This window comes from Pocillopora verrucosa, chromosome 5 (assembly GCF_036669915.1).
Source record: "Pocillopora verrucosa isolate sample1 chromosome 5, ASM3666991v2, whole genome shotgun sequence".
NCBI classification, from domain to species: Eukaryota; Metazoa; Cnidaria; class Anthozoa; order Scleractinia; family Pocilloporidae; genus Pocillopora; species Pocillopora verrucosa.
This window is the reverse complement of record NC_089316.1, coordinates 15,177,575-15,190,891: the sequence shown is the minus strand read 5'-3', so window position 1 is coordinate 15,190,891 and position 13,317 is coordinate 15,177,575. Positions and strand designations below refer to the sequence as shown.

The following is a 13,317-nucleotide window of genomic DNA, read 5'->3' as shown; positions in this document are numbered from 1 at the left end:
TTTTTTCCTTAAGCTTCCTTATAAAGAAATACATAAAACATCGCATTAACCGAAATTCAACTTTTTAGCCGATCCGTGCCATAATTACAGAAACCTGAGTGATGCTGACAGAAAGAGCACTCACAACACATCCCACGGTGGAGAAAAATGTGACGACCACTCCTCATCCATAAAATTCGGGGAATGGTATCGTTTCGTGGGAGATGCAGGAACAAAAATACCAACCCAGCGCGTACTGGAGTGGAGATGTGGTGCAGCCTTATCAGGCTGGCTAAAAGGTGATCACCCCACATTGGCAGATCGTGAGGTTTCCTCCAAGGTCTGCTTTACCAGAGGTGGAAATTGCTGCAGTACATCAATTAAAATTTATGGGAAAGACTGGGGATCCTACTTTATTTACAAATTACTAAAGCCACCTACTTGTGATTCGCAATACTGTGGCACAGACTGAATGAACAAAACCTGGGCGATGCTGACAGAAAGAGCACTTACAACACACCCTATGGTGGAGAAAAATGTGACGACGATTCCTCATCCATAGTATTCGGGAAATGCCAACCCAGTGCGTACCGGATAATAGATGTGGTGCGATCTTCTCAGGCTGGCTATACGGTGGTCACCACACATTGGTGAGGTTTCCTTCAATGTCTGCTTTACCGGAGGTCAAAATTGTTGCAAGAGATCAATTAACATACGTGTGAAAGAATGCGGATCCTACTTTATATACAACCTCCAAAATTAAAGGTACCTGGTTGTTTTCTTCGCTATTGTGGCACAGACAGAATGCTATAAGCAAGTTATTTTGCACAGTGAAAGGATTTACAAATCGAGTCATTGGCACATGTACTATAATGTATGACAGGGACTTTAAAAATTTCACATGATCCACTTTTTATGATTAGTGTTAAACAGTCAGTAGTTGGAACACAAGAGTACCTTTGGACCGTGTACTTTGATCTTCCATGAGTACTCCTGAGAAGTTTTTACTGAAGGTATAAGTCAGTAATAAAGACTGACGCTTCTATAACCTCAGCGAAATCATCATCAGAGTCGACTGAACAATTGTTTTTAACCCGCGTATTAGAATAGACTCCCTGTTCTCCCCCCCCCCCCCCCCCAAGCAAAGGTCTACAACTATGGGCATTAGTTAGCTTCCAAATAATATTAACAATTATCATCTCTATCTATTCCTATCGAAGAGCTTCACTAAGTAAGTTTTAAGCAAAACTTTGAGCTTTGCATTTCGCTTATTACAAAACATTTTGAACCCTTAATGTTTACTCAGGTCGATAGTCCAAAGGAGAGTGTTAGCTTATCTGCCATAGCAGAAACTAAAGCAACTGTTAATACCTATGCCTTCTCTGCATGTAGTTGTTATTCTGTCTAAAAGCCTTCCACGATGAGTCACGGCGGTCCGTGACTATACGCAATTTGTTTACTATGTTCGCTTATCCTTTCGTTAGCATCATCATGTACAAGGATTTTAAAATCGTGTTAGGTGTGTTGTGGATAGACTGTACATAGTTTCTAGAATTCTTAGTCACTGTGACATTGGTACTCAAACTTTCTAATGACATAGGATGGGAAACTACAACATTCTATTTAACAAATAGAGAAGCCTTGACTGTGCTCTGTTCTGTTATAAAGCACGCAGGAAGCGGCTAGAGCACGAAAGAAGTGTAAGGAGAAACACGAGACGTAGTCGAGTGTTTCTTCCCACTTCTTGAGTGCTCTAGCCGCTTCCTGCGTGCTTTATAACAAAACAGAGCCTTGACACTACTGTGGTTCCTATGATCATTCTCGGTTAGGCTAGTGATATGGTTGCCTCCTATATATGGTTGCCTGCTAGGAGTTCAGCCACCACAGTTTGGTCTTTCTCGACCTCGCCATCTTCAGATTTCAAACATATAGCATTAGTGTCTTTTGTCTTTGTACTGATGAATGGCCTGAATGTGTTAAAAAACTCGCTGGGCTTAGATTTCAGCTCTTCCGATTTTCTATACCAGTAGGCCTTTATTGCCTTTCTACGTTCCCGTGTTACAATGTTCCTGTATTTTCGTTTGAGCTCAAAGTTTTCAAGAGAGCGATCCTTTGCAAATTGAACTGCAAATTTTTTCTTATCTCTAATGGCTTGCTTCCATTCTGGAGTCATAGAGGGTATATCTTTCTCCCTGACTCGTTTCTTTTTAGTGGGTGCGTGTTGATCCACAACGCTCTCAAACAGTCCCTTCCAATAATCATATTGATCGTCCACATTACAAAAAATCTCTCCTACATGCCAGGGGGCAGCCTCCAAGTCCCGGTTAAGCTGTTCGAAATCAGTACTTTTTGTCTGCCGGAAAGTGGTAGTGCGAGTCTTGTGTTTGTGGATTTTCTCCATCATTTCTCCAAACACCATATGGTGGTCACTCATTTCTGGCTGATAAACCCCACATTTCTTGAACAGTTCAGGACTGTTGGTTAGAATAACGTCCAAAAGTGACTTCGAGTGAGCTGTAACTCGAGTGGGTTCAGTTATCATGCACTGTAGATTATTGACTTCTTCCAGGTCCTTCAGAAGTTTCCCCTCAGCACGATCCAATCTCAATCTGTCCAGATTAAGGTCACCTAAAATGATGACAGACTGCTTTTGGAAACACCCCCACTGACAGATGTGGTTAAGCTCCTCCTCAACACTTTTAAGATCCTGGAGGCTGGACTCGTTTCCCTTCCTTTTCTGTTTTGGGGGCCTGTAGATTGACAGAACTAACAAATCATTGCTTCCTATCTTCACCTCGACAGCAATTTCCTCAAGGGTCTTGTAGGTCTTTGGCAGGGCCCTCTTCTTAGATGGCAGAGCTGAAGAGAAGTATGCTAACAGTCCGCTTCCACCCTTTTTTCTGTCTTTTCTATACATGTGGTATCCTGGGAGGTTAAATTGACTGTTGGGATAGGAACTATCCACTTTTGTTTCAGATATTACTATAATATGTGCTCTAAGGGAATTGTTCAATGTTTTTAGTTCTTCAAATTTATTTTGTATACTATTGATGTTTAGATGAACAATAAGGGCTCCGCTTGAATTCCTTTTCCTTTCCTCAACGATTACTCTCCCAGGGGACTCCCTTATGCAGGGTTTCATTACGTCCAATGTATTTGCATAAACAGCTTCGCCAGCATTGTTATTTGCATAATCATCTTCCTCCACACTGTTATTTATCGAAATAAATTCTTCTTGTAGACAATTTTTCAAGCATTCTTCTTGGCTAAATAGAAGCAAGCATAGAGAGCAGGTCCATTGTATTTCAGGGCAAACCTTGTACGACTTGAATTCAGCCTTTCTTAGGCCTATACATTTAACATGCGACCAAGTGTTACAATGAACACACAACAAGACCTCTTGGTTTGACCGAACAGTTTTCTCGCACTCCTCACACGGGTTTTTCGGCATTCTCTTACTTGAAGGCCCTGGATTTGTATGTACATCGCCACCTAAGACAATTCGGCTCAGCTGTAGGGTCCTCGTATCCTTCGCTGTATATAGAATTCTGAACGATAACTACATTTTGCCGCAACCCGCTCGAGTTCTCAAGCTCAAGCTCATCTTCATTCGTATTAAAGCGGCCAGACGTTCTTGTCCTTCCTCGTTTTTTCCCAAATGAGCTGGTCCGTATAGGAGTTGTTTTTCGACTTTCTCCCGTATCATTAAAGCCGCTATGAGCGAGAACACAAAATATTTCAGCGAGCTCGGCAGTGCTCGACCGGTCGCCATGATGACTGCAGAAGACCCCAGGTATTTTGTGGTAGACGTTAAAGTCATATTCGGAGATTTATCAACCAAAGAAGAAATGAACGATAAAGTCACAGTTAGCCCAGGCTCGCTGGATGCGCCTTGGTGAATATACAAATATGGGTACGCTCTCTCCCACTCGGAGAAGGCTATAGTCCACAGCGGTTAGGTTCGGGCGGCAGTTTGGCACTCACCCTAAGATCTGTGTTGCTACATTTTTCAGAGAATTTAGAGTTGATGCAAATTACGATATTACCCCATAGATAACAGGAAAATAAAGCCTGGAATCGGAATCTAGCAATTTGCTAGAACCGGACATGATACTAAGAAAAAAAAATTTGATAAGTTGCAATCGACAGCCGAATTGATACGGCGCTATTGTTTACCACAGCGAAACCTACATATACTAAAATTTTGCAGAAAAGAAGAAAGGAGCTTTGTATGGAGCATTCAGATGAAATGAAAAATAACCCAACATACTCTGCTACTATTGAAAAACATGCTAATGGCAAAGTTTGAAACTTTTTTTCTAATTTTTTACATTTCTCAGGAGAGAAATTCATCATTAATTTGTCAACCTCTTTAAGGTTTCCGGTCGGTCAACCGAGGAAATTTTAATCAGCACACTGCTTTACATCTTTTGATAGTTTATTTGATAGTTAAAGAAATTCAAAGTTTATTTTTGGAGAGTAAATGATAGCGAAATAAATTTCTTAACTCTCGATTGAACATACTTTCCGTGTTGAGCGGTCAAGACTGCAGGAGTCAGAAATCATAGCAGAGACGCAGAGAGGTCCTTTATAATCCAACAATACACCCCCAGCGTGTATGTCTCATTATGAAAAATTTATTAATATATCGGTCGGAGTAAAAAAGTCCTCAAAATTTCAAGCCTTGCAAGTGCAACTTTAGCTCGCGGCCATTTTAACCCAAATTTTTTAACGAAAACACAATGATTTTACTGGCTCTACACTATGTAAAGAAGTTTCTATATTTGGATCCCAACTACCCTTGTGTATGTTGGGTCGTCGGGTCTACCGCAGTGTGCAGCCCCAGTCTCTAGTGGGCTTGTGTTTAACTAAACACGTTTTAGAAAATTATGGATAAAAAAAAAAAATTCTGTCTTTCCAGTCTCATTATCATAGATTAACTATATTGATATACTGTAATCGATTAAATAAAATTCATCAAGCTAAGAAGTACTTAGTGGTGAATTCTCCTCTTTTTCTGTGTTTGTGTGATTCTCAAAACCATTTTTACAGGACTTGCCTTAAATTCTTATTGGAGTCCGTTTTTTTGTTCTCTCAAATTCACCTGCATTGCGTTTGTTTGGTATGAATTACTAAAAAAACGATTTATAATTATAATGCCTCTTCCACCTGACGTGACGGGCGACACTTTCAAGAAATTAATAATAACATTTTACAGTCCATGACGCATTACTCCAGTCAATCCGTTGCATTGGGTTAAATTCTTCACCGCGTATTATTTTATCAATTTAAGTTTTTGGGCAAAGAGCCCAAAGAAGAATAGGGAAGGTTATTTCTAATATTAATAATCATCGTAGCTTGAAACCAACAGTCTCTATCGTAACCATAGTTACCAGACAGTGATAAAAGAAAACACATTTGGCTCAAGGTAGAAGGTAAGAGATGACTGTACTTAATGCATGGAAAACTTGAGTTTGACCGTCACCCATGATAAGAAATTATATTCACCTTAACTCTTCTATTTCTGTGTAGTTGAAATAAAACGAAAATTAAATTTACTGAGCTTCCAAATGTGGGTATCACAAACATTTGGCGAGGAAACATCTTCAGCTACCGAAGTAAACATGATGATTCTCCACAATTTTTATTTTCCTACAACGGGTTTACTTCTTGAACCTTTTCTCAGCGATATTTGTTTATGTTATAATGACACCCGTTGTAGAAATTATAGTTCTATCGCTATCGTAAATAGAGAAAAATACCAAATTATAAATGTCAGAGCTGGCGGTTCCAAGCACGTCACAAATTTTGAAACTGGAAGCGACGGGAAATCCCATAAGGCGATGAGAGAGGATTTAATTAAATAACGAAGCCTGCTGTTTGGGTTCAGTTTACAGTAAAGAAAAATCAAGTTAATGAAAAAAAATTTGCATTTGAATCATCCAACTTGCCAAAAACTACGGCTGTTTTTTTCTGTACTTACAAAGATTTCCTTTCACAAATCGTTTTGTCCTATACCTCAACTTAGAGTTAAATGCAGCTCGTTTGAATTCCGTTCAAATTATGGCAAAGAGGTTATTAGAACTCATCATTAATTAATTTGGACGTTAATGAATGCGGGGGAAGAAAAAATGACTAATTACACAGGGTTTTCAAATAGGAAAGCCATCCTTAAATTATTGGGCACATGTATTGTTTAGAGTAAGTAGGAGGGCCAAACGGGAAAACATTTCGCTCGACGTAGTGAAGTGGGTGGTACAGTAAGGTACTTGCCCCTAAGATCTGTGTTGCTACATTTTTCACAGAGTTTAAAGTTGATGCAAATTCCTATATTACCTAATAGATAACAAGAAAATAAAGCCTGGAATCTTGTAATTTGTTAGAACCGGACATGATACCAAGAGAAAAAAAATCAATTTTGATTGTTTGCAACCAACAGCCGAATGGATACGGCGCTATTGTTTGCCACATGAAAAGACGCATTACTTCAGTCAGTCCGTTGCACTAACTTAAATTCTTCGCCACGTATTATTTCACCAATTTAGCTTTTTGTGCAAAGAGCCCAAACAGGAAGAGGGAAGCTCATTTCTAATATTAATGTTCATCTTGGCTTGAAACCAACAATTTCTATCGTAACCATAGCTACCAGACAGTAATAAAAGAAAACGCGTTTGGCTAAATTAGTCTAGTGTTGGGCACCAAAGAACGTTGGATCTTGGAAGGTAGGAGATGACTGTACTTACTGCATGAAAAACTTGAGTTTCACTTTTACCCCATGGTAAGATTTGATATCCAGCCTTAACTCCTATTTCTGTGAAGTTGAAATAAAACGAAAATGAAATTTACCGAGCTTCCAAATGTCGGTATCACGAACACTTGGCGAGAAAACATAATCAGCTACTTGAAAGAAACAAGATCATTATCCTTAAATTTTATTTTCTTGAACAAAACATTTACCATGTTAAATAATAGGGGATAAATTTATTGTTTATTCTGGTAAAAGTGCGCCTAAACTATGTTTTAAAACTCCTACAGAGTGCGTGAAGCCCGCTAAATGTTTCATCGCGCACAAATTATCGGGATGATTTTATCATACGGACGGTAAACGTTGTGCTTTTTTTCTAACTTCTAGTAACGAAGCCGTGGGAAGAGGAACGAACGATTTTATAAGAATAGGAACTTTTGAAATAATTTGGAGCCATTGTTATTTGTTTCTTTGACGTTTCTTGGGAAAAGTCAATAGACAATGCAATTAACTATGAGTAATAAGTTTCAAGAAACTGTGTATGACGAAAAAAATGATCATATTTGCAGCGCCATTAATTTATTTGAACTACAGTGTCGACGACTCATTAAAAACTGTCATGCTAAAAAAATATTTAGCAAACAAAATTTATGGATTTGGCATATCAGCGTGAATTTACATCGCATTTTGATTAATCTGTTTGTCCTCATTGTCAACCTGAATTTGTACTGTAGCTCTGAAGCCCCAGAGGTTCGAGAAAATCGTTTGTATAGCATGTACTTGACGTCCGTGAATTATGGTCATTGTGACTTTCGCACAAGATAGAGCCGCATAAACTTTGATAGATAAATTCTAACACGTATCGTCAGTATTTGCTGGAAGACTTCCTCGAAGTCCTTTCTTAATTAAAGAACTAACGTTCAGAACCACAAACTAGTGCAACATTTCTTAAAGGAAAAAAAACTGAAGTTTGCAATATTTCCTTGTCAAAGACAATATTTTCATTAGCGATCCTTTATTAGCACACGGTGGAATTTCCTTTGATAAACACTGGATTATTTGAGAATTTGAAGGAAATCTTCCTAAAAAAATGTTTAAAAGCTACTTTATGATGTTTCATAAGTTGTTAAGTTGATGTTTCTAAAGATTTCCTTTCACAAATCCTTTTGTCTTATCCCCCAACTTTGATTGCCATGCAGCTCGTTTGAATTCCGTTCAAATTATGGTAAAAGTGATGATTTTGAAATAGAAGAACCTTGAAATATATGGACGACGATTTGCAAGGCTCCCACTCAGAAAAATTAGTCGGGAACGTTGGCTCACAGGTCTCGTTAACCTTAAGTCCGCACCAATTTTATCTAACGGAGGAAAACCTGAAACTTTTTTTGCAATTTAAAATGTATTCCAGTGAAGGTCTCGGAAGCCAGATCCGATACTGAATGGTTTGGCTGAGTCCAATCATAAATTACGGCACTCCTTTTCCAAATAACAATTTGCTATTATCCTTGAGATCAAGTTTGCGCATAAATCAACATTCAGAGCGTCGTCTCGCTAAAGCCCTGAGTTAAGTATAGCAGCTGTCTACTACTGGATCGTTCTCAATCATTATAAGATATCTTAGGAGTTCCGCTTCGACACTCTTGGTGCATTCCTGATGTATCAAGGAGTAGGTCGTAAGTTGCTTGGCAAACTCATGGAATTTCAGTGGCTTAAGATCCCCTGTTTACGAAAGATTTTCTGTTTGTTCAAAATTAAAGAGCTCAGGAGAACTCATCTTTAATTAATTTTGACGTTAATGAATGCGAGGGAACATAAAACGACTTGTTACTGAGGATCTCAAAGAGGAAAACTATCTTTAAATCCTTGCGCACATGTATCGTTTAGGGTAAGCATGAGGGCCAAGCGAGAGAATATTTCGCTCGATGTAATAAAGTGGGTGGTACAGTTTGGCACTTGCCCTAAGATCTGTGTCGCTACATTTTTTACAGAATTTAGAGTTGATGCAAATTATTATATTACCTCATAGATAACAGAAAATAAACAGCCGAATTGATACGGTGCTATTGTTTGCCACTGCGAAAACTACATGTATTAAATATTTGCAGAAAAAAAGAAAGAAGCTTTGTACGGAGTTTTTCGATGAAATGAAAAATAACCCAATGCACCCTGCTTTTAATGCAAAACATGCTTATGGCAAAGTTTGAAACTTTTTTCTAATTTTATTACATTTCTCAAGTGGGAAATTCATCCTTATTTTGTCAACTTATTTAAAGTTTCGGTCGGTCAGTTGAGGAAATTTTTATTAGCACGCTGCCTTACATTTCTGATAGTTTATTTGATAGTTAAAGAAATTCAAAATATATTTTTGGAGAGTAAATGATAGAAAAATAAAATTCATAACTATCTATCAAACATACTTCCTGTGTTGAGTGGTCAAGACTGCAGGAGTTGCAAATCATCGCAGAGACGCGAAGAGTTCTTTTACAATCGCACTAAACAACCCCTGGGTGTATGTCTCACAATGAAAACTTTAATAATATATTGGCCGGAGTAACAAAGTACTCAAAATTTCAAGCTTTGCGAATGCAACTTTTGGTGACGGCTATTTCAACCCAAATTTTTAGCGAAAACACAATTTTACTGGCTCTTCACTAAGTAAAAAAGTTTCTATATTTGGATCCCACCTACCCTGGTGTCTATTGGGTCATTAGGCAACATTGTCTAATAACACCTGTTAGACCAGACTTTAAACGCTTTACGCATGCAAACACTTCTAGAGCATGGGTAGCCGTTCAAGTCTTTCAACTTGTATTATTGTATAAACTGATGGTAGAAAATAAGATAAAGAATCATACAAGGAAACTAAACACGTTTTAGAAAATTATGGACGACAGCAAAAAACACTTCTGTCTTTCCAGTCCCGTTAACATTGATTAAATATATATATACTCAGGTCGAATAAAATGAATAAAGCTAAGAAGCACGTAGTGGTAAATTCTCCTCTTCTTCTGTGTTTGTGTGAGTCTCAAAATCTTTTTTGCTGGACTTGCCTTGCATTTTTATTGATGTGTCTCGTTTCTTCTCTCAAATTCATTTGCATTGCGTTTGTTTGACATGAATTACCAAAAAACGATCGATAATCATAATGGAGTTTACACCTGACGTGACAGGCGATACTCAAGGAATTGATAATAACATTTTATAGTCCAAGACGTATTTCTCCACTCAATCCGTTGCATTAGGTTAAATACTTCTCTGCGTATTATTTTACCAATTTAGCTTTTTGCGCAAAGAACCCAAACAGGAAGAGGAAAATTCATTTCTAATATTAATGATCGTCTTGGCTTGAAACTAACAGTTTCTATCGTAACCATAGCTACCAGACAGTAATAAAAGAAAACGACTGTACTGAATGCATGGAAAACTTGAGTTTGACTTTCACCCCGTGATAGATATGATATCCAGCCTTAACTCCTCTATTTCCGTGTAGCTGAAATAAAACGAAAATGTGGGTATCACAAATATTTGGCGAAAAAACATCTTCATGCAGCTACTTGAAAGAAACAAGATCAGTATCCTTAAATTTTATTTTCTTGAACAAAACATTTACTATGTGAAACAATAGAGAAAAACGTATTGTTTATTCTCGTAGAGTGCGTGAAGCAGGCTAAATGTTTCATCGTGCACAAATTGTGGGGATGATTTTATCACACGGACGGAGAACGAAAAAAGCCGCGAGTAAAAGAAATTGTCGCATTAAAATCTTCTATTAATCACTCAATAAAAAAAAATTACGATCACACGAACTTTGTTCTGCGTTTTGAGGCAGAAGGCTGAGAGGTTTGTTTCCAATCGGAAGCAGTAGAAAACTCTATAAACGAAGATCATGCCGTTATAGTGCAAATTTCTTGCCTGACAGTTGCTTATAAGAGTTTTTGGATTAAAAAGTCTAAGACAACTTAACGTCTCAGTACCTGCTTTTCTTAGGGTTTTTCGCCGTAAATTAGACCTCCTCAAGAAGGTAATCGAAATTTTTTTACAATATTGTTCTAAGGACTAATTTCGGTGTCTAATACGCATGTTAACATGTAAAGATATTCCTATGAGCCCAATTCTCTCCATCGAGCGAAGCGGATAACATCCATTTGCGTCATTTGCATTAATTTCCACATAGAACTGACAGCTGCAAGCTTTTTTTTAAAATTTATTTTCATAATACGGTTTGTTCATAAAAATAGGTCGATTTTGGAAGCTTAATCCACTGCTGGGACCTGGCGATCAACTTAAAACTTGTGTCATACGCGCGGGGTAGAAACAGAAAACCGTTACCTTGAAGAAGGCATGGAATTTGTTCATTTTTCATGTTCATAACATGGACTGCATTATTCACTGACTTGAATTTTGGAAAAGGTGAGTCGCAGAGAGAGAATCATTCATTTATCCTTCGATTCACTTATGAGTACAAGCTTATTAATATATCTCCTTTATTCTCTTTTGCTGAAACAAAAAGAGGTAATGTTACAACAATTAGCAAAGACTAAGTCAAAAATCGACATTCGACATCCACCCATGATTGGAACTCATTTTTGAAAAATTAAAAGGTATTTAACGGAAATTTTTTATCGTTTCTTATTAAGAAAATTGGATTTTGGATGCAAAACGACCAAAAACTTCGGCAAATACGAATTACTTTATTCAAAATTGTTACATTCCCATCTCTCCTCTCTCAACAACATTTAAGCATGGCACTATGTTATGTTCAATTTCCCTGTGTTTTATTAGGCGGGAATTTGATATTTTTGCATCGTATGGAAGCACATTTTAACCGCTCTTAATCGTCTCAGAAAAATTGTTTTTACATAAGAACAGTGCTGACATATGGTAAGGAATAGTTACATTTTTCTTGTTGTATATTCGTCCATAATCATAGTTTATCTATCAAAAGTTAAAATCGCGTATTGTGCAAGTCTCAGAGAAAGTTATAAGCAAAAACATGTTTAAGGATTAGCTTAAAGGTACTCACCTCAAAAACAGGTGGCATCTGTCGACCGTTAAATTGTTGATAATTTCGATATTTTTGGTTTGAAAAATATAGTGTTTGACTTTTTTTATTTTAATTTGCTCTCTCCTAGAAAAAATGAAAAAAAGCGAAAAAAGTTTTATTAAGAAAAACGATTTTTTTTTCATGACATCGATCATGAAGTAGAGAAGGAATTTGAGAAAAATTTGCGGATAGCTTATTAACGGCTTTTGTTCCATCTCCCCTAAAATAATAAGAGGAGAGAAACAAAACACACGAAAATGCTCTCCACTAACCTTGTGTCTTCACAAAAGACAAGTGATGCTGTAGAAGTCCTAAATGTAATAACTGCCCTAAATGTAATAAAGTCTTAAATGTAATAACATTTGGTCCTAAATGTAATAAAGCCTTAAATGTAATAACGTTCGGTCCTAAATGTAATAAGGCTCCTATGCAATCGTTTAACTGCGCTAACGTTGAGATATGAAAGTGACAGCTGTTGCATCAAAGAATCCTCTGACCAGTATTCATGGCATATTGCGGGCTCACTGATATTAATCAGCGTCTTTTTATTTGCTAAAGACGTAGATTGAAAAGCAGTGGCTACAAAACCTTATACTGATACTGATGTGCTTTTGGCAGCAAATTGACGGACGCAAAAGCATTGAGAGCGCTGACCAATAGCTCTCTTTATATCATTGGCTCACACTCTTAAGTGTAACAGATTTTGACGACATACTTCTGTCATCAGTGCTGAAGTTAACACTTCATGAACCGAATTACAAGGAAAAGGAAGTCCACCGACTTATACGATAGACAAATTCCGGGCTCGGAAGTACATTTTTTGTACTGTCTTCCCTTTCCAGAATTGTATGGGTCTGCATAAAACATATTCATATGCGTTATTGACCAAGCGTGAGGTCAAAATAGCTGCATGTTGGCCGAGTTCTTTTTTTTTTTTTGCGTTTTTATTGGACGGAGACGAAGTCTCCGTCCATAAAATAGTAGAAAAAGAGCGTGGCTAATACCCAGAAATCTTGACCATACAAGCTTGGTCAAAAGAGTTTATATTCTCCCGGCTTAATCATTAAAGGATTCATTGTATAGCGAAATATTTCGCTTTGATAAGAATCAAGAATGGCCTGTTTATTTCGGGAGCCGATAGTGAAAGCCAACTGTGCTTGCAGCACAATAAACCCAAGAAGGTCGTTTATTTTTTTTTATGCTTATGCCAACATTGTCCAAAAGTTACGAACTTTGTGAGTTTTCTTGCGTGGGATCAATACGGGGAATCCCGAGCGGGCGAGGGTGGGCCCATCATGCCCGCTCAGGTAGCCAATCAGAACACAGGATTCACTTCATCTTGCCCGCGTGCGCTGCTAGCTTTATGATAAAGTGACTTACAGAGCAAGATGTCTACTGACCAATCATATGTTATCCCATTTCACGATCACAGGTCTCGACATGTTGCCTTTTTTCCACGCAAGAGTGAAATTGATCTATTGAGCTACAATATTCAACACAAGATGGTCAGTTGATGGTCTAATGAACCATTAATTTTTTTCCCTTTAGC

At 37.7% G+C, this 13,317-nt stretch overlaps 2 protein-coding genes across 4 annotated transcripts in view; one reads left to right on the top strand and one right to left on the bottom strand.

Annotated features, from left to right (window-relative positions):
- The window catches only part of LOC131773433 (fibrillin-3-like), a 164,204-nt gene that overhangs the window by 79,056 nt on the left and 71,831 nt on the right, over positions 1 to 13,317 (top strand). The window lies entirely within an intron of this gene.
- On the bottom strand, positions 1,829 to 3,430 carry LOC131787795 (uncharacterized). Its single transcript, XM_066167288.1, has one exon. The coding sequence runs from the start codon at positions 3,428 to 3,430 to the stop codon at positions 1,829 to 1,831; it is 1,602 nt and encodes a 533-aa protein (XP_066023385.1).

What these genes read in the sequence shown, in the direction of transcription:
- LOC131787795 (XM_066167288.1), bottom strand. Translation starts at nt 3,430, where the DNA reads ATGCCGAAAAACCCGTGTGAGGAGTGCGAGAAAACTGTTCGGTCAAAC.